Raw genomic sequence first — 21,956 nt, 5'->3', positions numbered from 1 at the left:
ACTTATGGTAGAAAGAAGAAGATCTCAATTATTGTTGAGCTTGATCAGACACCAACATCAATCATTACACCATCTCCATTTATAACAGTGCATTTGCCCTTCCCACAAGCATCTGCGGCAACATCTTTAGTTCTAGCTATTACTTCTCAATTAAGAGGAATCTTGCCTAACAAATTACAAAAGAGTGTTCCTCTTTCTCAAGACACTATAACCACACTCCCAACACACTTGTTGGAGTAGATTCAGGCCCTTCAACTTTAAATTTCTTTTGGCAACTTGCTCCAGTGCATTCCAGGCTTGGCTAACCAATTGGACTAGTTCTCTAGACTCCAACCCAACTCTAGTGCTTCCCTAGTATTTTTCAATGACCAGGTGCAACTTGTGGATTGTCCAATTCAATTGGATCTGGGTGCTTTTCTCATACTAAATGTGATTGCTAAGACAGTGATTGATAAAGTGCTCTTGGACTTTGGTTCTAAAAATAACATAATTTCTTTGCACCTTATGGGTTAACTGGGCCTAGAGGTCTCATCCACTACAACAATCATTCTCAAGGCATTCATTGACCATAGGGTTGTCCTAATAGGTATTTGTAAAGGTGTATACACTTCAGTCCAATGTGTGAATGTTGTGCTTAATTTCTAGATAGTTGATTATGGGACTACTAAAGCTTCATAAAGTGGAGAATGTGTCATCCTTGGCTAGTCTTAGCATGAAGTAGTGGACTATTGGTATTTGGGCATTACAACAATTTCAGATGGTAAGACACAAGCAACTCTTCTTAATGAGTGTGGGTAAAGACTTTAGGCTGAGTAGAAAGTGGTAACCATGATGGAGGCATAAAAATATGATGTTTTATTTGTAGTTTTTTTAGAGTTTTTTTTCCTCCCTCATCATTTTTAATGTAGTGAGTATGAAAGTGTTTTGAGTTTTCGTTTTCTTTTTCTTTATCTTGAAAGTCATGAAAAATGAGTGGTTGAGCAGAGTTTGATCAAAGTGTCTATCTAATTTTTTGTCCCCCACTAAATTATAACTTGTAGTAAAGTTTTTTTCATCTTCTTGAGGAGCTAGAAATAAGAGTTCTTTACTCAATCTTTAAAAAGTCTCACTTTTTTTGTTGAGAACAAAAATGTCTTCATATTAGAGTTATCTTAATTCCAACTTCATCGAAGATTCTATAAGATAGCTCTTACTCTTTCAAAGTCTTGATTGAAAAAGAGTGATTGAGAAAGTGCTTTTAAACATTTATGAAATGAGTTAGTGGGATAAAACTTGGGCTCTTAAACTTGGCTTATGATTTACTATTATATGAGTAGTGGGGATTAGAATTTTATGCTTGTGAAGAAGATATTCAAAATAGTGACATGTTGAAATCTTCAATGGAGATGTAGACTGGGCAAATGAGTGATAGTGATTAGCGATTTTAGAATAAATTCTTTCTATTGCCTTAGTTTATTTAAAATCATATATTCAAGATCCTCACCACTTTATGTTTGATAATTTAATTGCTGTTCTTCAAACTTAGGGATTTAGAAAATTTGACTTTGAAATTCTCTTAGCCATTGCTAAACATTCTCATAAAGCATCACAAAGTGAGAAAAACTTAGCTACAAATCTAGCATCTTTCTTATGGAGTCACATTTGAGGATACATACTGCTATAGTAATGACTTGCTTACAACAATCGAAACGAGCTGTAGTAAATATCTCCTAGTAGATTCATTCTTTTTTTTTGGACTCTTGCAGTCTATAGGCAATTTTAAAATCCTCCTTTTGTGTCAGTTGTGAAAGATTTTGTTGTAATTGTTAATTGTAAGGAACCAACTCCCCAAGGTGGCATATGATAAAGGACCCTTGAAACCACGATCAGAATGATAAAGAGTTCACCAGATGAAACCAAGTTCAAGATCGAGTCTGAGATCGACTTTGAAACTGAGTTTGAAACCGAGTCCGAGATCAAGTCTGAGACTGACTCCGAGACCGAGTTAAAGACTGACTCCAAGATTGAGTCTGACACTGAGTTTGACACCGAGTTCGAGATCCGAGATTGGGTCTGAGACCAAGTTCGAGATTGAGTCCGAGACTAAGTTTGAAGTCGGGTCCAAGATTGAGTTCGAGACTAAGTCCGAGGTTGAGTTTAAGACTGAGTCCGAATACTAATACAGGTCATGGGTGAAAGCCCAAAACAATCATCCTATGGGGGGGGGGGGGTTCCAAAAGAATAGTAGGTATAGTGAGGTCTATGCACTAGTCTTCAGTTTTGAACAAACTCTCTAGTAGTGCTTCCAAATTAACTTAAGGTTTGAGGTTGGAACTAAGGGTTAGGGGTTTTGGGTGGGAGTGAGCATGGACTTAAGTGGTGCCAAGAAAACCACCCAAGGAAGTGCTCAAGAACAACTCCCACTCCCATAAGGAAAATTAATTATGGTGCTCTTAATTCATGTGGAATGGTGCCTTACATGAGTACCATATAGCTCATTGGTCCTCACCCCTTCCTAGAGGCTTGGGCCTTCCCTTTAGGATGGAAGTAGGGGAATAAGGGTACCCATACTGAGCTATTATGCCATAATGTTTCCCTTCGGGGTCTTAAAGCAAATGATGCACCCAAAGCTTGGGATTTAGAAGGTTCTATAATCAAGTTTTGTTGTACTAAGGGATGTTAGAAATCTAGAGGCTTAGCATGTTTGGTTGCTTGTGTCTGTAGGGAGTGTAGCTAAACCTTAAGTCCAATTTAACCGATGAGGGGGATTGGGAGAGAATTTAGGAATTCATGATAGATGGGTAACACTCTATTGTTTGTGTAGTGAATAGTTGAAGCCAAGTAAAACCAAATAGGATCTGGTACAATAGATGGGAAGCTTGGCTAAAGAACTTATTTAAGGCCAAAGCAATAGTGATCAGATAAATGAAGTAAACTAACAAATTAGAAAGGAAAAACTTGTGGCTTACAATCTAGTATCGGAGCCTTTTCCTCAATTCTAGCAAAGGATAGAGGCAGATTATTAGAAGATGGCTAATACAAGGTGTAAAATAATCAAGGTAGATATGGAACCTCTTCCAGAGCTAGAGCCTCCAGTCAAAGAAGAAGTTATGGATGAGGAATCCTTACACAAGGTAGACTCTAGTGAGAAAACTTTTAAATAGGAGTCTAGAGGGGAGGTTTAGTTATCCAAGGCTTGATTGAACATTTTAGAAGGATAATTAATGTAAATGCCCTGCTAAAGACCCTCATACACAAGGTAAAACATGATAAAAAGTGGAAAAAAAATGCAAAAGATTGCAAATGTTAGCAATACAAAAGGCATGGGCCCTTTGGCAGAGATTGAGGTAGAATTGAATAAGGTCAAATAAGCTGAAGTAGAATCAGTCTTTCAATCCCAAGTACAAACCAAAGCCCCCACCGGTCTTTAAAGAAGTGAATGACTATAAGGTGGTGGAGGATTGGTTTTACGATATGGAGAATTATTTTCAACTGTTACAATTACCAAATTTGAAAAACGTCCCATATGCAAAACCATACTTAGTAAATAATGCTAAGTTTTGGTGGAGAATAACAGAGGCCAACGAAGGACTAGTGGCTACTTGGGAAGTGATAAAGGTGAGGATCCACAAAACTTATGTTCCTCCAAATGCTACTCTGCACCTAAAGGATGAGCTAAATAAGCTAAAGCAAATAAAAACCATTCAAGAGTATGTTAATGGGTTTATGGCCAAGAGGATCCTGGATGATATGAATGTGTTTCATACCTTCATATTAGACTTACAAACTTTGGCTTGAGACGAAGTGATGCATTAGAACCCGATTAACTAAAAGGAAGCGTTAGATGTAGCTATTAAAGTGCATTTCAATTATAACCTACGAAAGGGAACACAATAGTGTCAAGGTTCATATTCAGCAAAGAAGCCAAACCAAGGGGGACATATGGCAAAGGGAAATTTAAAGAAAAGTTTTCTTAAAAATGAGTCTTTGGGGTTTCAAAATGGTAGATTTTGTGGCCAAAGAGCAAGTATGTGAAAGAGTCAAGTGAAAAGAAATAAACTTACTGATAAGAAAATAAAGTCTACTAGTAGCATGGGAAACAATATATATTTTGATTGCGGTGAAGTGAAAGACTTCTTGAGAGAACGAAGAAGGCCAAAGTCAATATAGCCATGGCAAACCGAACTAGCAGTGTAGTGGTTGGGTGAACCAAGGACTATAGAGTTTGTTCAAGGTAGCTAAAGCACTGATGAGGTACTTCGACAAGAAAAATTTGAAGTAAAGATATAGAAAATAGACATGAATTTCACTATGTTAGACGTGGTGGGATTTGATGTGATCTTCAAGATGGATTGGTTCAATCAGTTCATTGTAGCCTTGCATGGATAAGATTCTTTGTGATACTGACAAATACCAAAGGAGAACAATCCAGGGTGGAAGCCAAGGATTTAAAGGTAAAGTAATGTAAGGCCAAAGACTCTTGCTTGAACTTGGTATTCACAATAGGATAATTCATTAAAGGAACCAAGGCAACATTTTTATGCTTACTGTTAATAAAGAGTGATAAAAAGATAGGAACAAAAGAAGTACCTTTAGTGATTTAGTAGGTGTTATACCAATTTCAAGATACCATGCTAAAGGAGTTATCGGCGGGGTTACCCCCTTCACGACCAATAAAACATAAGATCGAGCTAATTGAGGGTGTTAAGGTAGTGGTTTGTCCCTCTTATCGGTTAAACGAAAAGGAACTCGAAGAGATTAAACACCAACTTGAGGACCACCCTTGAAGGTGGGATCAAGGATTCATCTTAATCTTCGTTGATGGTCATTGCTTGGTAAAGATGGATTGTGAGAACAGCAAAATGGACGAGTAAACAAGAAGGTCCACAAGAAAGCATAGAAAAAGGCTGCCATGAAGATGGCGACACTAACAAGTGTTGCCACATCTCTTTGGTCTTGTTTGCTACCACCTTGTCTATCTCTTGTAGGCCTATGCAATGGTGTAGCTGTGCTCAAATAGGTGTTGGTCAGTGGTAAGGCACAGAGCTGGTTCTCAGCGAAGAGAGCTGCGTCTATGGACAAGAGTTGTGGGCTGTCAGGTATCTGTCTGTTGTTGGAGACATCGAAGATGGTGAGAAATGATAGGTCCGCCACAGACGATGGTATGGAGCCATTGAGACGATTGCTTGCGAGCGCCACCCTAGAGAGATTCCTTGCCATCCCCAGGGACTCGGGAATGGGACCTGTTAGGTGGTTATGGCTCAAGTCCAGCAGTTAGAGATTGTAGAGGTCGCCAATGGCCACCGGAATGCTTCCAGTCAATTGTTTAGAGGAGAAGTTTATGGATGTCGGGTAGGCGAAGCTTTTATAGACAAGTCCTTGCATAATAATCCCCAACTGAACCCGTTTTGCTCTCTTGGTAAAGCTGGACACTGGCAAACAGTCAGCCAATGCTTACTGGCATCTCTCCCAAGAACCTGTTATCCAAGAAATCCAGCTCGTAAGTTCGTGAGGCAAGGGAGGCCAGTTTGAGCCACTAAAGCTGTTGTTTGAGAGGGGAACTGCAAAGTCGAGACGTTTTGCAGCATGGCTGGGACTTCTCTAGAGAGGTTGTTCGATTCAACGTCGAGGAAAATCAGCAAGGTCATCTTGCCGTAGGAGGCCGGGATTGAATTTCCAGAGAGCCTGTTCTGCTGCAGCCAAAGAGCGATGAGCTCCATGCAGTTGGAGAGTCCAGGAGGGAGCGCCCCACCGATGTCGTTGCTGTTGAGAACTAGCTGCTGGAGATGCGAGAGGTTTGAGAGCTTGCCTGGGATGGTTCCAGTCAAGTCATTGCCATCGAGCAATATACCTCTGATGTTCGAGCAGTTTCCAAGCTCCGGAGGTATGGTGCCACTAAAACGATTCCCCATGGGAAGTAAGTACTGGAGATGCACAAGATCTGAGAGTTCGCCTGGGATGGTTCCTGTCAAGTAGTTGCTGTCGAGCGATATGCCTCTAATGTTTGAGCAGTTCTCAAGCTCCGGAGGTATGGCACCACTAAAAAGATTCCCCGTGAGGACCAGGAACTTCAGGATCGTTCCATTAAACCTGTTTAGCCCGAGACACAAACCCTCGATGCTTGCAAAGTCTTCCAGTGGCCCGGAGAGCAAGTTGTATCCAGCGCGTAAAATTCACAAGCTTGGTGGCAAATCACCCTAGAGCGAATATGCAAGGACTTGAGCTCCAAGTTCTTGCTCCAAATATCAGGTAGATCTCTTCTAAACCTGTTATAGGATATGTCCAGGGTTTGTCATCTCCCCAAAAGTTTCTGGAATGGAGTTGCTGAGTCTGTTGTGTGATAGGTCCAGTGCCTCCAGTCCCAGGTTACCACTGATGGAGACGCTCCCAGTCAAGCTGTTGATGGACAAGTTGAGCAATCGCAGCATAGAGCTAAACTTTGGAAATCTGGCCATTGTTAAGAAGCTTGTATTGAGGTCCAGACTTTCCAAACTTTAGGCTGGAGTGATTTCCCAGGAACTATTAAAGCTCAAATTTGAGTCACACAAAGTATCCAAGTAGTTAATGCTATTTATATTTGGATTGGAAACATTGACCATCCAATCTTTTAAAAAGTGGGATGACATTTCAAAACACTACAGCCCAATATGAGCTTTATAAATATTCCCACCACCTTCACCACTAAAGTGCCTCAACCATATGGCTAGAGTGAGGTTTTGTTGAGCCATGCAAAACAGGTATTGCCACTCATATTTGAATTAGGAGTATTGACCATTCGATTTCCTAAAAGAGGTAAAATGAACTTTTACACACTTCACTAGATGTTTCCATTCATGTTTTCTTTAGTGTTAGACTCCATAATATTTATATCATCACCACCATATAAATATAATTTTCCTTAGTCACATTAAGTCCTTCTTTTACTATTCTTTAAGGACATACCAAACCCCCTAGAGTTTGGGATAACCTAGCCTCGAATATCTAATATACCTGGTTCTAGATATATTTAGCTTTAGATATATACAACACTTTATGCACTTAGTTTGATCATTCTTATAAGGAATTACACCATATGATAAGATTTACATTTGGTAGTCTAGTTTAGTCTTGTTAGGCTCAACTTGAGGGGTAGAGTATCAAGAGAGTAAAGCTCTTGAAAAAGTTGTGGCTCTTAGCTTTCGTTCACGAGAATGTGAATTTATAAAGAAGCATAGTGAATTATAAGTAGCCAAAGAGAATAATTCAAAAAATGATCTATAAAAGTTCAAAGATAAAAGGAATGACCCATGAACAAAAGTGTATCCTTTTTTTCAATTGGTTAAAGCTTTAAGGTATTCAGAGTTAAATGTCATTAGGTTTGAATAATACTAGGCCTGAGTGACCTATTAATAAATCTAAATTCAAGAGATTACACTTTTAGTCCAAACATGTTACACTTGATGAATTTTTATTTTGGTTATTGTCACATGATACATCTTTAGATTAACTTTGGAATTTAGGGATTTGTGTTTTATAGACATTAGGGTATAGTGATAGTTTGGAATATGAGAATATTTATATATTTTATGGTCATAGACTCTTAATAAAGAGTGTTTAGCCAAACACGCCAAGTGAGAGATGCTCTAGAGTTATTGTCACAATTAGTGTGTTTTTTATGAAAACATAACATATTTAACTAAGTAATCAAAGAGAACTTGAGAGATAGTGTATTGAGGTTAAGGAAAAGATTGTGAATAAGAGTGTACCCCCATTTTTAATTGATTAAAAGTTTTAAAATATTTAAGGTTAAGTGTTTTTGGGGTTCAATAGTTCTTAAATGAATGACATTCCAAAAAGTTTAAATTTATAAACTTATATTTAGTATAAGAGTGGTCTCAAATCCAACTCTATTGATTGGCTAGAAGAACCATACCATATATTGAGATTGACATTTAATAATTTGTTAATTAGCTAAAAGAATCACACTATTGAGATTGATATTTAGCAATTAAGGTTTTGGAATAATATTATTACGATTGGTAAACATGTTATATAATTGATAAATATGTTAGGTTGTCTAAGCACTCACCCTTTAGTGGTTTCTTTCCTTTGGAAATCTATAACTTTTCTCACATATTGGTGGTTTCCTTCCCTTGGAAATATATATCTTTTTTGTGGTTTCTTAGCCTAGTTATATTCAAACCTAATGACACTTAACCTTAAGTATTTTAAAACCTTTTTAACCAATTGAAAAAGGGTATTTATGGACCTTCCCTCTATTATGAATCATTTTAAAAGTTTTTTTCCTTTTTTATAAATCCATTATAGGTCATTAATCTTTTTCTCTACTAGTCTTTTATCAGCCTATTTCACATAAATGTCTTTCCCACAACACTATAACTTATTTACCAATTGTATAATATATTTACAAATTAGTACAATAGATATATAAAAAAAAGGTACAGATTTCCAAGGGGAGTGCTTGAAATTGGGAAAAGGTAAAAACTTCAAAAGGTGACATGGCATAATAAAATGATAGACCTATGACTAACCCTAGTAGAAATTATTGATCAAAGAAGTGATAACACTAAGTAGTTTGACAAATGGGTAGAAATATAAAATTGAGATAAATTTTAATTATGCAATCAAATGATCAAATAGAAGCATCTTAGGCAGATAGGGAAAATAAGTGTGAAAGCATCAAAGTTGATAAGGTTGAACTAAGGATAAATCTAAAGGAGAAAACTTCTTAGAAAGTTAGACTAAATTGGTACCCAATAAAAAAGAGGTCCTTAAAAAAAATTTCTTGGGATGATACATGTGTATAGGGAGATGTAAGGACATCTAGGAAATTAAAATAAGTGAAAGATCAAAAATCCAAAAGGTGATTTTTATGTTGATATAGTTTGAAACTACTCTAGAGTGAATAATAAACTTAAGTATTTCTAGTGGATTTAAACCAGTAGAGAAGGGAAACACTCACAAGTGAGGTGTTGAGTGTATAAGTAGGAGGATCCATGCCCCTTAAAGGATGTGCAAAGTATAATGAGTCTTTGGTGTTAAACTTCACAAATAGTGGCTTTGTGCCAAAAAGAAAATAGTAATCCATGATAAGGTTACTTCCAAAAATAAAATTTCATTTGATGAGGATATTAAACTTTATTTATGCACAAATCCCTAAGTCTAAAAAATGAAGTTAAGAATATACCATATAACAGTGGCTGAAATGGAAGTTTAATAAATATAACAAGTTTAGACTAAAAAGTCTAATTTAAAAAGTCTAGAGCAGGAGTGAAACTCCAAAAAAAGCACTCAAAGAACAAGCATAAAGCAATAGATAAGCAAGTCTCTAGAAAAAGATAAAAGTATGTATGTAGCAAGTGTCATGATATGTAGAATGTCAAGACTAAAGTCTTAGAACCTAAAGATTTAAAAACCAAGTGTCTAAAGTATCAAACATATCCAAGAGCTAAATATATCCAAGAGTGGGGTGAAAGTCTAAAATGATTTTTTTATAGGAGTTAAAATATAAAAGGAAAGGGCCTATATTTTCTTTTTCAATCAGTTAAAGATTTTAGGATGTTTGAAATTAAAGGTTTTAGGATATTTTAAGTTAAGTGTTATTGGGGGTGACATCTCGGGGAATTTAAATCTAAAAGATTACATTAAATCAAATCATTTGATTACATACTTAAACCCAACTCTATTAATTAGCTAAAGGAATTACACCACATGAAATTTACCAAAGTGACCAAAGAAAGTTGTGGTGAGTCATAATATAAACATTAAGGTGACTTTGTGAAGCCAGCCCTCTTTAGAAAATCAAATGTTTGATGCTCCATGGGTGGCATTACCTCCTTAGATCCTTTATATGGCTCATCAAAACTTCATTACCTCCTTAAATCCTTTATATAACTCATCAAAACCTCATTTTAGTCATGTGGTTAAAGTAAATATGTGAAACATTTTAACTAGAGTACCCTAAGTTGGGATGAAGACTGAGTTTATGAATGAAATGATTAGAAAATTTAGTAATTTACAGTTTGATGGAGATATAAACTTGGATAACATCCTAGAAAGACTACACAATATGTGAATGTTCTATCTTCCACACTTGAAGAAGGTAACTTTGGATTTGGAAGAGATCTATCCAAGTCTACTTTCCAGAACAACTTTGTTTGAGACCCTTCTTGAAGTAAAAATTAATAGGTGGTGCTAGATTCTATTGACAGGTTGCCTACTTGTCTAGTCAAATCTATACCCCCACTATAGCTGCACTATGAAAAGTTTTCTCAATCCTCAAGGTTTCCTGAGGTGTTCCTCCAAGTGTTTGCCAGAAGAACATAAGCTACAGGATCGTCGAGATCCACATTTTGAAAAACTCTGTCTGCAACATTTGGATCACTCCTACAAGCCGAGGATAAAACACTCAACCATGCTGTGGAGTCTGGAACCATGGGCATATTGTTCGTAAGTTCCTCGGCATCACACACAAGCCCAGCTCGTCCCAGAAGATCCAACATGCACTCATAATGAAACACGCTGGGAATGATCCCATAGTCACATTTTAGCGAAACAAAGTAGCTCCATCCATCTCCCACAAGGCCAGCTCGAGCACAGGCCAGGAGCACGGCAATGAAGGTCACGGAAGTGGGTCGGATTCCCTGGAGCTCCAGATTGGATCGAAAGGTTTCAATCGCCAGCTTCTCGCAGCCATTGTGGACAAAGGCCGTGAGCATTGCATTGCAAAGAATGGTATCGTGTTCTTGCTGTGGAAACGACAAGAAAACTTTGCAAGCTTCGTGGAGAGTCCCACACTTAGCGTACATGTTGACGAGCGCAGTTGCCACCACCACATCATGGACGATGATGTTTGCATGGATGGTCTTCCCGAGCTCCACCGATGCAAGCTTGGAGCAAGCATCCAATGCTGCCACCGACGTTACCTCGTTGGGATCCATCCCTTCAAGATCCATTTGCAAGAAGAGCCGGATTGCGTGGTGCGCGTCGTAGATGGATCGATCGCTCTGTGCGTAGGCAGCGATGAGAGCACTCCAGGAGATCACATTTCTATCGCCCATGGCATCAAACATCTCTTGTGTGAGATCGAGGCTGCCGCACTTCGAATACATGTCGACTATGGCATTTTCCACCTTGAGGTCGTGCAAGTGTGAGCTTCCAGAGGTTTTCATCGCGTCGTGGACGACGAGGGCGATGGAGAGATCTCGTAAGTTCGCACAAGCGTGAATGGCACACACGAAAGTAGCGTCGCTTGCCTCGATCCCTTCCACGTCCATGAGCTCGAGCATGAGCAGTGCTTGCGAGCTCTGACCGTTTCGAGCATAGGCGGAGATCATTGACGTCCAAGTGACGGAGTTCCTGGTCGCCATCGTGTCGAAAACACTGCGGGCTTCGATCGATCGACCGCACTGTGCGTACATGTTCACGAGTGCCGTGGACACCACCACGCTCTTGCTAAGCTCCTCGTCTCCAGAGACAATGCTATGGAGGGTTCTTCCAAGATATATGGTGCGTGGATCCGAACAGGCCTCGAGAACGCTGGTGAGAGTAATCTCGTTGGGCCTTTCTCCCTCTTGATCCAGCTTAGAGAACATCCTCACTGCCTCTTTTCGATATCCTTTTTGGGCATATGCGGTTAGCAATGCGTTCCAGGAAACAAGATTCCTTTCGTGCATGGCGTCGAAGATTTTCTTTGCATCGATTACGTTACCGTGCTTGGCGTTTGCAGTGATTAAAATCGTCCATGCAACTACGTTAAAACAAGGCATTCTTTCATACACAAAGTTCGCCTCTAATAAATGCCCGGTTTGGGTATATGCAGTGAGAAGAATGGTCCACGAGTAAGAGTTGCGAAGATTGCCTAGCTTGTCAAAAACATCCCGCGCATCCTCGCTGGATCCACATTTCCCATACATTTGGATGAGAAGATTCGCCCAGAAGGCCGAGCTCGAATCCGCCGCTACCATAGCCAGTGAAGCGTGAACTCTTCGGCCTTCGTTCAAGGCTCTCACGTTCCCGCACTGGCGGAGGAGCGCTGCAAATACAGAGAGAGAGATGTGGTGGATTCCCCCCAGCTGCTCCACTCGATCCAATGCCCGCTGGAGCTCCTCGCGACCCCACAAAAGAGCTCCACCAGGTCTTGTTGCTGTTCTTGGTGGAGCTCTCGCCCAGCTTATCACATTGCTCCTTTCGAGCTCCTCCAGGGCCATCGATCCCAGCTCCACCATCCGAGCATCGCGGCTGCTTGTCCTCCTGCGCGCCACATTCATTCATAGCCAATTGACCTGGTCAACCATACGGTCAACGACCTTTATAAACATAAAAAAAAAATTAAAAGGACCAGCACCACTGAGTTTCCAAAAAATCAAGAACTACTCGATTCTCATGCCCTTTCTTCGAATCGCGTCGCTCATGTCGTGGTAGAAACGATTTGGAAACCTTTCCTTTTTTCCCATGAGCGCATCTTTCATTACTCTTTTCTGCCAAGAACAAAAGAAAAACTTCATGGGAAGAGAGAAAACTTAAGCACACCTTAACCAACTCCCACCGATGCGTTTTATAGAATTGTTCAAGCATAAAGCTGGCCTTCTTGTAGTTCTGAGAAGAGAGAAAAAAAAAAGTTGAAACCAGCAATAGGAATGAAAAAGGAGATCAAACTTACGGCCGCACAGAGACAATCAATGATGTCTTGGTCCAAGCGACGACTAAAATCCGAGTTTGTGAGAACCAAAACCTCCACGTCTGTAACACTAAGAATGCTGGCCGCCCTTGTAGCTTTGCTTAGAAGACCAGCCTGGATTTCTTAAGAAAGTAAGAAACTTCCCAAAAAGAAGAACAAACTTCGACTATGAATACCTCTCCGAAGTACTCTCCAGCGTGAAGTCCACCTACATCCAATATCGTTCCCGTCTACAAAACACAAACCTTCATCTTCCAAATAAAAAGCTTGAAAAGTATGACCATACCTTGAAGAGTTTATCGATCTCAGTCTCGGTCCCAGTGTTCTCACTAGACCGAAAACTCGCCGACAGTCCATCTTCCGAGTTTTCTTCGATTGCCCGCAACTTCTTCTCTCTGGATATCACTGTTCTTACCCACACCTCAAACTTATTCTGGTAATTCATAGGGTCGCTCACGTCTCCACGCAGCAAACCAGTGTCTGCCGTTCCCATTCCCCATAGCATGGCCTCCTTGTCCGAAAACTCCAGGTCCTGGATGGACTCATCACTAAACTTGTGATTGATCTCCTTGAGAAGGGACTCTAAGGAGTATTCCGTGTTGGTCTGGCCTTCTTTACTCCCCTTCCTAGACTTATAAGACCGCAGTGACATTTGAGACAGCGGCCTAGATTTGCGTGAGAACCTGATGGACTTCAAACGGCCAGAAGTTTCCTGAGCATTCTCCTGTTCCTGTTCCAAGTATGACTGCTTGATGGTGCTTGGAAGAAAAGGTAGCGCCTTCTTCTGCCTCGGATGCATTTGCTGCTTCTCGCTCTTTAGCCGACTTTGACGCTGGTGTCCCTGTGCTGAGACACTGCGCCCTACAACATCCTGTTCTGGTGTGGCTTCACGCCTGCTGGATACGTCAAAATCCCTTGGAGCCGACAAAAGCTTGCTCTCGGCACTGGTGTCTTTGAAAGTAACTCGTGCCTCCGGTGCTGACGAAGGCCTTCCCTGAACCGTCACGGCAACTGGTTTTGTGGAGGCCATGTTGCTCGACTCATACTCGTAGATCACTGGTGGACTAAACGAAATTGGAGGAACGGACTGGCTTCGACTTGTCGGGCAAGACAATGGCCGAGTCATAAAATGTGGATGTCCCCAGTGTTTTTGGAGCTCCTTCACTTTTTGTTTGCAATGATCGTGCGTGGTAGGCCTGAGAAGCAAGGTCAAATCGCCGGGTGCTACGTAGCAAAGCCAAGGTTTACCTGTACTGGCATAAACTTGAGGCAGCTCGAGGAAGAGAACGAGGAGACGCATCGCCTGGAGTCGCAACATGCATAACAACCTGAAGACTATTAATTAGACAACCAAAACGAAACCCCGGGATGAGCTTACACGGCACTCTCCGCTCTTGATGAAGTACATCTCACGAGCTTCGTCGCCCTGGAAAGTTATGACTGCAAAAAATCAATCCATAAACTGTGTTCATTTGGTTTTGCCTGTTATCATCCAATATAAACTCTGTTGTTATCACTTCCAGATATAAGAGGTGATAAAAAGTACCTCTGTTTTTCGGATAGCTCCGAGACGTCAAGAGGCTTGCTAGACGATACATGCCACCCTTTGCAATCTTTTGCAGGACGTTTACATTCTGAAAAAAGGAAGGAATGTTGTGCTTCTAATTTCTGCGAACAAAGTTCATGCTTACTTGCAACGCCTTGAAGTTATCTCGCACTTCTTCAGTTATGTCTGTCTTTAGAGCTGCCTCGTAGTCTGCCTTTCTCAAAACCAAAAGCTCGCACTTGCAGAAACAAATAATAAAAGGCCTCAACACAAAAGCTTTCCAAGAAATCTATAAAGGCATACCCGCCTGAGTGTCGACACCGTTTCCCTCCTGCTTGACAAAAGAACGTAAGGAATGGCTTCAATAAGTTCCATAGCAAACCTTCGGTAATGTTCGTGCAGAAACGCTGCCTCTCCAAAGTAGTCTCCAGCATAGAGAGCATTCAGCAACTTTTCCTTTCTTCCAAACGTAGCTGTCACCTACAAAACCAGAATGAAGTCACTGACAAAGCTCAATATCCACGGGCTCCCCTCTTACCTTCACTGAGCCAGTAAAAATCACATAGAAGTTGTTGCCCTCGTCCCCTTCGCGATACACTGCAAGTGAAAAACTCGGGTGAAGAGCTCAGCAGGAGACTAGCACACTTCACAAATTACCAGGTGTGCACTCGGGAACATCCTCGTAATGGATAAATTTACAAATCTAGACAAAGAAAAACCAAAAAAAAAAAAAAACAGTCAATCTCCAAGAAAATGGCTTCTAAACGCTTGCCTCAAGTCGTTTAGAAAATGGGAGATTGCTGATGAGCTTGATATCCGAGAAAACTTCTTCCAAAACATAGAGCTCGCTAGCAGTCCGCTCCTCAGGACTGTTGGCAAAATTAAAACAAAGCTCGAGCATACAAGCAGAAAAAAAGGCGAGTAACTCACGTCTTCTTGAAGACCCTGCGGCGGCTCTCTGTTCTAAAATGCGCCAATCCACGCCATTCGTCTTGCAATAGAGAAGCCTAGTTCATACAAACTCAGCATTTCCTCTAGAGCGATCGAGTCAAAGAGTCTCACCATTGACGATCTATCGTTGCTTCAAGCGACATTCTCGATCATTCCTAGAGAAAGCGGCGGCCAGCGCGATCGATCCAAAGCCCCAATAAACCCCAGTGACCTTTGGCCAGGAGCCCTAACCATCCATAGACCCGTTGGAAAATCGGACCGTTGATAGAGGAGCCGGGGTTATAATCAAGAGCCCTAAATCTCTAGAGAAGCAAAGCGATCGATTTTGCGAACCGCGCGGCCCTCTCTCCACGAAGTCCAAGCGCGCTCATAGCTAGAGATCAGTAGAGTAGAACTTTCTAGCTCGCATTCTTCTTGTTTGTGTGCTTCTTGCTCGAAAATTTTGGTTTCTTTTGTGTGTTGATGGCAGCCCAGGGCACGGCGACTTGCTCTACTCCCGGCAGAGCCCCGTGCCTCATCTCGAATCCGCCGAGGAAGACGCCGGGGAAGCTCCAGCTCCAGAGCGATCGATTCATCCCAGATCGCAGCGCCATGAATTTCGATGTCGCAAATATGCTCGTGCTCGGCAAGGAGAACTCGCATTCTCAGCAGCAGCAGCAACAGCAGCAGCATCTGAGGTACGATTGCTGCCAGGAAGAGTACAAGAAGCAGCTCGCCGAGAATCTCTTGAAAGACGCCAACATCCTCCACAAGGAGAGCCGGATTCTTGCCTTCAAGAACAGGCCTCCGCCGCCTCCCGAGGGATTTGACAAGGAATCCAGGCTCTTGTACAGCGAGAACACGGCTCCGGGCGCTTCCAGGCCTCGCAAGATGTTTAGACACATTCCCCAGGTATGTTTCCTCTCCTCTTTCTTTCTTCCATCCATTTGTTCTTGGGTTTAGAAATCTTCTCTTCTCACACTTGTTTTCTTCTTTCAGGCTCCAGAGAGAACTCTCGACGCACCCGAGATTCTAGACGACTACTACCTCAACTTGCTCGACTGGGGATCAAACAACGTGGTCGCGGTCGCTCTCGGACACACCGTCTACCTCTGGAACGCGAGCACGGGTAACATCGAAGAGCTCATGCAAGCAAACGAGGAGGACGGTCCCGTGACTAGCGTTGCTTGGGCGCCCGACGGCAAGCATATCTCTGTCGGCCTTAGCAATGCGGACGTGCAGCTCTGGGATTCATTGTCTCTTCGCCAGGTACAGTGAAGTGTAGGATTGTGTCTTGGATCTCAGGAACTAAAAAAGCTTGCGGTGCCACACAGGTGCGATCTCTCAAGGCCCACTCTGCTCGAGTTGGAAGCCTGGCCTGGAATGGTCCGATTCTCAGTACCGGGGGTCGTGACAACGTTATCTTCAACCATGACGTTCGCATCCGTGAGCACGTAACTGGCAAGATGGTAGCACACCAGCAGGAAGTTTGCGGCTTGAAGTGGTCGCCTTCTGGACAGCAGCTGGCTAGCGGTGGTAATGACAACCTTCTTCACGTCTGGGATGCCGCCGCTGCTGTTTCCGGTGGTACAAGCTCGTATCTGCATCGTCTGGACGAGCATCAAGCGGCTGTCAAAGCCCTTGCCTGGTGTCCTTTCCAGAGCAATCTCTTGGCCTCCGGGGGTGGCACTGCAGACCGATGCATCAAATTCTGGAACACGCACACTGGAGCTTGCATCCAAAGCGTCGACACGGGCTCTCAGGTGTGCGCGTTGCAGTGGAGCAAGCATGAGAGAGAGCTGCTAAGTTCGCATGGATTCAGCCAGAACCAGTTGATCTTGTGGAAGTACCCGTCTATGGTGAAGATGGCGGAACTTACCGGTCACACATCCAGAGTCTTGCACTTGGCGCAGGTAGATGTTCTTGCTTGGTTTCCATCAGCTGGTATCTAACCACGCTGTGTTCGTTGCAGAGTCCTGATGGCTACACAGTTGCTTCTGCCGCTGGAGACGAAACACTCAGGTTCTGGCAAGTCTTTGGCAATCCCGACACAGCGAAAGCAGCGGTTCGAACGAAGGCAAGGGAAACATACAGTGCCTTGAACAGTCGCTGTATTCGGTAAGCGTATTGATTTCTTGTAAGTTTGCATTGCTTCCGGAGCTTGTATGTATGATGCATCCATGTCTTAGGTTAGGAAGTCCATGATCGCGAACCAGCGCGATCGTGGCAAAATGGCGTTCCTCGACGCCATCGGTTCTAATACTTCTCTGTGAGTGTTTTCTGTTTTTCTATTTTTCTTTTTACAGTTCTGCGCATGGAGAAACATGCAATTTTCAAAAAACACAGGTTTGAGAATTACTGTTTCTGGTGGATTTGTTCTAAGATAAGTTTTGCAGGACGAGCCATGAACTACCATAGGAGATAGGCTGCCCAGCTCTAATGATGATAATAAGATCAGGTAACTCTGGCCAACTTAGAAAAATCGTCAAACAATTCTCATTTTGCAGGTCGCAGCGCTCGTCCCCACCCCAAACACCACCAGGTCATTCCTTTCATGTTGTTCCACGTTTTTTTTTCTCGCTAAGAGCAACTACACAGGGTCCAGACGCAGTTTGTGGAGAGAGATGGAGAGAACTTCCTTAGAGCCTTGTGAGCAACGCAAACATCTCCTCGGACTCTCCAAACTCCCACTCGGCATACGTGGCCTGGTCAAGTGCATCACCGTGGCCCTCCTCTTCCTCTTCCTGGGTGTGAACCAGGATACTGTTCCATTCTCTCCAGTCACGGGGCTCCTCTCTCGTCGGATCAAAGCAGTGTGGTGACCGCAGGCGTAGTAGCTGCCGCACAAACAATGGTGCTTCCGCTGGACACCCGGTACTCGTCTCATGGACGACAACCATGCTCGGTTCCTTCTTCGCCAGCAGATGGCTACTTATCGTTGTCAATCTCAGGTTTGTCTCCATACCTGATGGTAGACGATCAGGATTGTCAAGCCTGCAGCATACCGAGCAGATTTTCACGATCAAGGAAAAAGCAAGAACTACAATGAGTGCATACCAGCGGAATAGCGGCCTTTTCCAGCAACGCCATTTAGCGATCACGTCCTCGTCTGCCGCTGGCTGAAAAGAGTTATGTTAAACGAGGCAAGAAATGAAACACCAATTACTATGAGCTGGTACTTGCTGGCTTGACAACAAGGAAACGAGTTGCAGGGTCCAACCAAGTGCCTCAGATCGGCATCTGTAGCAAAAACGAAGGAAATAAGAGATGGAGCACTTGAGAGGCAGGAAATAGTGTGTTGCAACACTCACAGGTGATGTCTATGGCGAAGGCAACCGGAAGCAGAGCCCCGAGCAGGAAGAGCCGCGCGTGTTGCAGTGCGACAGCCACATTCTCCTGATGCGTCAGGAAAGGAAGTGGCCGCATGAGCTTCGCCAACGGAGAGTTCTCTGCGTGTAGAGCATGCAGGAGAAGTACGATCTCTTCCTCGCTCAAGTCCTCCACCTCCAAGCCCGGCCGGGCATTCACCAGGATGGCCTGGAATCCATGCTCCTGTGTGAGGAACTGGAGCTCCTCGGGACATCCAGCTTCAACCTGGCAGGCGGCGTAGGGGTTTCTTTCCGCGAGTGTCTGCGAGAATGGCGATTAGAAGTACGAAGATACATAGGCGCACGCTTACCGATTTGTCTGGTGTTAGGAAATACTCGGACTTGGCCAGTGCGTCAACCTCACGGCGAGCCTGAGAGGCTGAAACTTTGCAAAAGAGTAAATGAGGAACTGAAAAGAAAAACCACCCACCTGGTTCGCGCAACCACGTCAAGGCGTGTTGGAGGGAACCAGCACGCACACTCTGAGAGATTTCCCGGACGACATTACTGGAAACTCCGAGGGGAAGGCTTCCAGCATAGAGCAGCATGACAAGGTCGTATAGGTTCCCATCCCTTTCTGGGTAAGCGGTGTGATAGAGATTCCTACGGAAACCTCTCAACGCGCGCCCTATGTTTAGCGTCCGAGACACTGCTGAAGCATACTCTTTCCCGACGTGGGAGCAGAGCTCGACCACGTCGCTATGCAGAGACAGCTTCCTTTCTTCCTCCGTATACGTCATAGTTGCCAAACCTTTGTGCCAAATTATATGCCCTAAAAGGGTGTGCGAAATTTGACAATAACATAAGTTTTTGGTGCAAACCTGTAAGGGGAAAGATGTTAATGAATATACTTAAAATATATTTGAATATTTTAGGATATTTTACTATTTAACAGTTGTTATTTATTTAGATTAATTTTTTATGTTTATAATTTATAAACATTCCTAAACACTTTTTAAAATATTCTTTTTTATTCTACCATCGAATGGTTAATATGCAATAAAATTGATCTTGATTTACAAATTATAAACATATTTATAACTACTATTAAGTAGATAAAGTGCTGTTGCATGCAACGCACAGTAAATTATTGAAATTAAACTTCGATGAAATAAAAAATCTTCTCATTTCAAGGTGGTGACTTTTCTCTTTTTTTCTCTCTTTTTTCTCAGGTATTGCATTTTATTCTATCCAGTGTGTGCCCTAACTGGGATGGAGCAAGCAAGATCCACAGCTCTAGCAGGTCAGTCGCTCCTCCTCTAGGGTTCTTGTCCGAAATGGCGGCACACTCGAGCGACGACCTCGTCGATCCAGGCTTCCTCGCCGAGACCGGGTTAGACAAGCTAGTGTCGCTCTACACGGACAGGATTGACAAGAATGGGCAGTCCAGCGGCAGCACGGCATTCAATCTCTCGGGAGTGATCATCTTCCTGGTGAAGAACGGCTTCTCGCGGCGCCACATCAGCGACGCATTCCGAGCACAGCCATGTCTCTTCAAGGTCGCCTACGATCAAGCCAAGTTCGACAAGATCCTGGCCATTCTCCGCGAGCTCGGCGACGAGAAGCAAGTCCACCGGATCGTCCGGATCGTCCCCCAGGTGGTGGCGCAGGACCCCGCCAGCCTCTCCACCAGGATCGCGAGCCTGGGGCGGCTGGGCATCGGCAAGAGCGACATCCCCAAGCGCCCGATCTTGCTCACGGTGGAGGACCTCGAGGAGAAGACGCGGCTGGTTTGCAGCCTCGGGGTGTCCAGGAAAGCTTTCGGGCTGGTGCTCCAGAAGTCCAGAGGCGCCGCCACGCTGAGCCTGGAGATGTGGAAGATCAAGCTGGCGTTCGTGGCGGAGAGGTCCGTGGTGGGGAAGAACTTGGAGCGCATTCTTCTCCGCTACCCGTGGTTCTTCAAGAGCAGCAACGTGACCATGGAGGAGTGCATGCCGCTGTTCAAGCGCCACGGCCTGGATGGCGAGAGGATGGCGCAGATGGTGGCCTGGTACCCGGGATCTCTCCGCTCCGCCGCGACGCTCCCGGCGAGAGAGGACGTTCTCCGCTCGGCGGGGCTGAGCAGGAGCGCCAGATCTTACAAGTCGGCGCTCAGCATCGCGGCGCTGACGAAGATGGAGATCATCCCGGAGCGGCTGGAGAGGATGAGCGCGTTTGGCTTCTCCACTGCGCAAGTCCACGAGATGTTTCGCAAGCAGCCGAGGATCCTGCGCGTGGGTGACGAGTCGCTCAAGCTCAAGATGAGGTTTCTGCTCGACTGCGTCAAGCTGCCCCGGGAGAAGATGCTCAAGTCGCCGACTTACATGCTCTACAGCCTCGAGAAGCGGTTGAGGCCGCGGTTCCGGGTGGCGGCGCTGGTTTTGCTCAGCGGATTGATGAGGCAGGACGTGGACATCAAGTGGAAGGGCGTGTTCTACTACACCAATGCGAGCTTTCGGAAGATGGTGCTGGGATGGAACCCGGCGGCTGTCAAGATCTACGACTCCGTGATCAAGGTGAAACCGGCGGAGAAGAAACAGGTGGTGGCGAAGAAGAAGCAGAGCAAGACCAGTGGTTAGAAGTTGGGACCGCTGCAGGAAGAAGAAAGCTTTACCGACAGTGGCAATCCCCGTGAAGAAGGAACGTAAACAACAGCGAAAGCACGCAATGCTGGGGACGCTGGAGGGAAGAAAAAATGGAGCTCATCCCTTCTCAGGAGTCCCCGTGAAGAAGAAAGCAGGAAATATGCGAACGTAAAGGACAAGGACTGGACTCTACGAAAACTCGACGCAAAGAGAGCAAAGCCAAAAAAAAAAATGGAGCTCAAGCTACCTCGATTCGTGGACTACTTTCCAGCAGGATGGGATGGATCACAGTCGAGCTTTGATCCGGGTGAGGAGGCGATGAACTGGCGGCGTGAGCATGACAGTGATTGGAACACGGACTGGAAAGAGAGCCTTGTTGCAGAGAAGAGCCAGGCCCAGAGCTCCCATGGCCCCATCCGATCGCTTCTTCTCCTTGGACGGAGGAGCAGAAGGGTCGGCGTCGGCGTCGCTGGGATCATCGATCTTCTGGGCCATGTCGGGACTGCCGCTGCTCTCCTCGGATTCGCTCCAGACTCGCTCCACTCCGGCGGCGCCGCTGAGTTTGTCCTCGGGGGCTTTCTTGGAGACGAGCCCCACTTTCTCCAGGAGCGCTACCACATCGACGTTGTTCTTGATGGCCAGGTAGATGGTCCCGGTGGAGATGGCGGACACGGAGAAATGCACGCCCACCGCGACCTTGCCATACCTTTCACTCAGCTCGCGCAGCCGCAGCGCCCACGACGCCGACGCCATTGGGTCGATCAATGGATTGATCGACCGATCTAGGAGCAAAAGCCCTAGGTAGAGAAACTCGGTAAACTCTCTCTCTCTACGCATAATTTTTTTTGAGAGCTAGATTCCTTCCATCGCTAGCACTAAATTTTTAGAAG

The 21,956-nt window shown here is 44.1% G+C and overlaps 5 protein-coding genes across 8 annotated transcripts; 1 reads left to right on the top strand and 4 right to left on the bottom strand.

The window, feature by feature from the left end:
* Nucleotides 1-5,459: 5,459 nt before the first annotated feature.
* LOC112345316 (probable LRR receptor-like serine/threonine-protein kinase At1g34110) lies at nucleotides 5,460-6,434 on the bottom strand. The gene is made up of 2 exons (XM_024671753.1): nucleotides 6,333-6,434; nucleotides 5,460-6,047 (listed from the first exon to the last, which is right to left on the bottom strand). Exons 1-2 carry the CDS (start codon nucleotides 6,432-6,434, stop codon nucleotides 5,460-5,462), a joined length of 690 nt encoding a protein of 229 aa, XP_024527521.1.
* A 3,816-nt stretch (nucleotides 6,435-10,250) lies between these two features.
* LOC112345315 (pentatricopeptide repeat-containing protein At2g13600-like) lies at nucleotides 10,251-12,206 on the bottom strand. Its single transcript, XM_024671752.1, has one exon. The coding sequence runs from the start codon at nucleotides 12,204-12,206 to the stop codon at nucleotides 10,251-10,253; it is 1,956 nt and encodes a 651-aa protein (XP_024527520.1).
* Nucleotides 12,207-12,258: 52 nt separating this feature from the next.
* Nucleotides 12,259-15,362, bottom strand: LOC9631696. Of its 3 annotated transcripts, XR_002992020.1 has the most exons (12): nucleotides 15,267-15,362; nucleotides 15,135-15,211; nucleotides 14,977-15,073; nucleotides 14,862-14,907; nucleotides 14,743-14,801; nucleotides 14,587-14,684; nucleotides 14,508-14,535; nucleotides 14,350-14,442; nucleotides 14,205-14,292; nucleotides 14,037-14,140; nucleotides 13,907-13,986; nucleotides 13,444-13,854 (listed from the first exon to the last, which is right to left on the bottom strand). XR_002992020.1 is itself a non-coding variant. In XM_024671974.1 (10 exons), the coding sequence occupies exons 4-10, from the start codon at nucleotides 14,064-14,066 to the stop codon at nucleotides 12,351-12,353; spliced, it is 1,380 nt and encodes a 459-aa protein (XP_024527742.1). In that variant the 5' UTR covers nucleotides 14,067-14,140; nucleotides 14,205-14,292; nucleotides 14,350-14,442; nucleotides 14,508-14,539; the 3' UTR covers nucleotides 12,259-12,350. The 3 variants fall into 3 exon arrangements, 2 of the variants coding, with proteins under 2 accessions (XP_024527742.1, XP_024527743.1); XM_024671974.1 differs by lacking the exons at nucleotides 14,587-14,684; nucleotides 14,743-14,801; nucleotides 14,862-14,907; ... (1 more) ...; nucleotides 15,135-15,211; nucleotides 15,267-15,362 and adding exons at nucleotides 12,259-12,458; nucleotides 12,511-12,576; nucleotides 12,641-12,772; nucleotides 12,835-12,888 and having other exon boundaries at nucleotides 12,945-13,854; nucleotides 14,508-14,539; XM_024671975.1 differs by lacking the exons at nucleotides 14,205-14,292; nucleotides 14,350-14,442; nucleotides 14,508-14,535; ... (4 more) ...; nucleotides 15,135-15,211; nucleotides 15,267-15,362 and adding exons at nucleotides 12,259-12,458; nucleotides 12,511-12,576; nucleotides 12,641-12,772; nucleotides 12,835-12,888 and having other exon boundaries at nucleotides 12,945-13,854; nucleotides 13,907-13,961; nucleotides 14,037-14,126.
* A 92-nt stretch (nucleotides 15,363-15,454) lies between these two features.
* LOC9634736 (cell division cycle 20.2, cofactor of APC complex) lies at nucleotides 15,455-18,305 on the top strand. Of its 2 annotated transcripts, XM_024671973.1 has the most exons (7): nucleotides 15,455-16,046; nucleotides 16,134-16,403; nucleotides 16,469-17,047; nucleotides 17,107-17,480; nucleotides 17,531-17,592; nucleotides 17,642-17,676; nucleotides 17,733-18,305. In XM_024671973.1, the coding sequence occupies exons 1-4, from the start codon at nucleotides 15,618-15,620 to the stop codon at nucleotides 17,254-17,256; spliced, it is 1,428 nt and encodes a 475-aa protein (XP_024527741.1). In that variant the 5' UTR covers nucleotides 15,455-15,617; the 3' UTR covers nucleotides 17,257-17,480; nucleotides 17,531-17,592; nucleotides 17,642-17,676; nucleotides 17,733-18,305. The 2 variants fall into 2 exon arrangements, with proteins under 2 accessions (XP_024527741.1, XP_002967241.1); XM_002967195.2 differs by having other exon boundaries at nucleotides 17,642-18,305.
* Nucleotides 18,306-21,351: 3,046 nt separating this feature from the next.
* LOC112345314 lies at nucleotides 21,352-21,819 on the bottom strand. Its single transcript, XM_024671751.1, has one exon. The coding sequence runs from the start codon at nucleotides 21,817-21,819 to the stop codon at nucleotides 21,352-21,354; it is 468 nt and encodes a 155-aa protein (XP_024527519.1).
* Between the last annotated feature and the right edge of the window lie 137 nt (nucleotides 21,820-21,956).

This window comes from Selaginella moellendorffii, unplaced genomic scaffold, assembly GCF_000143415.4.
Source record: "Selaginella moellendorffii unplaced genomic scaffold, v1.0 SELMOscaffold_8, whole genome shotgun sequence".
NCBI classification, from domain to species: Eukaryota; Viridiplantae; Streptophyta; class Lycopodiopsida; order Selaginellales; family Selaginellaceae; genus Selaginella; species Selaginella moellendorffii.
Note: the sequence above shows the minus strand (reverse complement) of the source record. Positions and strands in the feature narration are given on the sequence as shown.

Bases quoted from the DNA above. Each gene is read 5' to 3' on its own strand.
- LOC112345316 (XM_024671753.1), bottom strand. From the start codon at position 6,434: ATGGCCAGATTTCCAAAGTTTAGCTCTATGCTGCGATTGCTCAACTTG. The intron at 6,048-6,332 runs GCACTGGACCTA...ACGATCCTGAAG, and splicing joins GTGGTAACCTGGGACTGGAG to TTCCTGGTCCTCACGGGGAA.
- LOC112345315 (XM_024671752.1), bottom strand. From the start codon at position 12,206: ATGGTGGAGCTGGGATCGATGGCCCTGGAGGAGCTCGAAAGGAGCAAT.
- LOC9631696 (XM_024671974.1), bottom strand. From the start codon at position 14,066: ATGTACTTCATCAAGAGCGGAGAGTGCCGT. The intron at 13,987-14,036 runs GTAAGCTCATCC...AATAGTCTTCAG, and splicing joins TCAAGAGCGGAGAGTGCCGT to GTTGTTATGCATGTTGCGAC. The intron at 12,459-12,510 runs GTGTGCTTAAGT...TGTTCTTGGCAG, and splicing joins ATCGGTGGGAGTTGGTTAAG to AAAAGAGTAATGAAAGATGC.
- LOC9634736 (XM_024671973.1), top strand. From the start codon at position 15,618: ATGGCAGCCCAGGGCACGGCGACTTGCTCTACTCCCGGCAGAGCCCCG. The intron at 16,047-16,133 runs GTATGTTTCCTC...TTCTTCTTTCAG, and splicing joins TGTTTAGACACATTCCCCAG to GCTCCAGAGAGAACTCTCGA. The intron at 17,048-17,106 runs GTAGATGTTCTT...TGTTCGTTGCAG, and splicing joins GAGTCTTGCACTTGGCGCAG to AGTCCTGATGGCTACACAGT.
- LOC112345314 (XM_024671751.1), bottom strand. From the start codon at position 21,819: ATGGCGTCGGCGTCGTGGGCGCTGCGGCTGCGCGAGCTGAGTGAAAGG.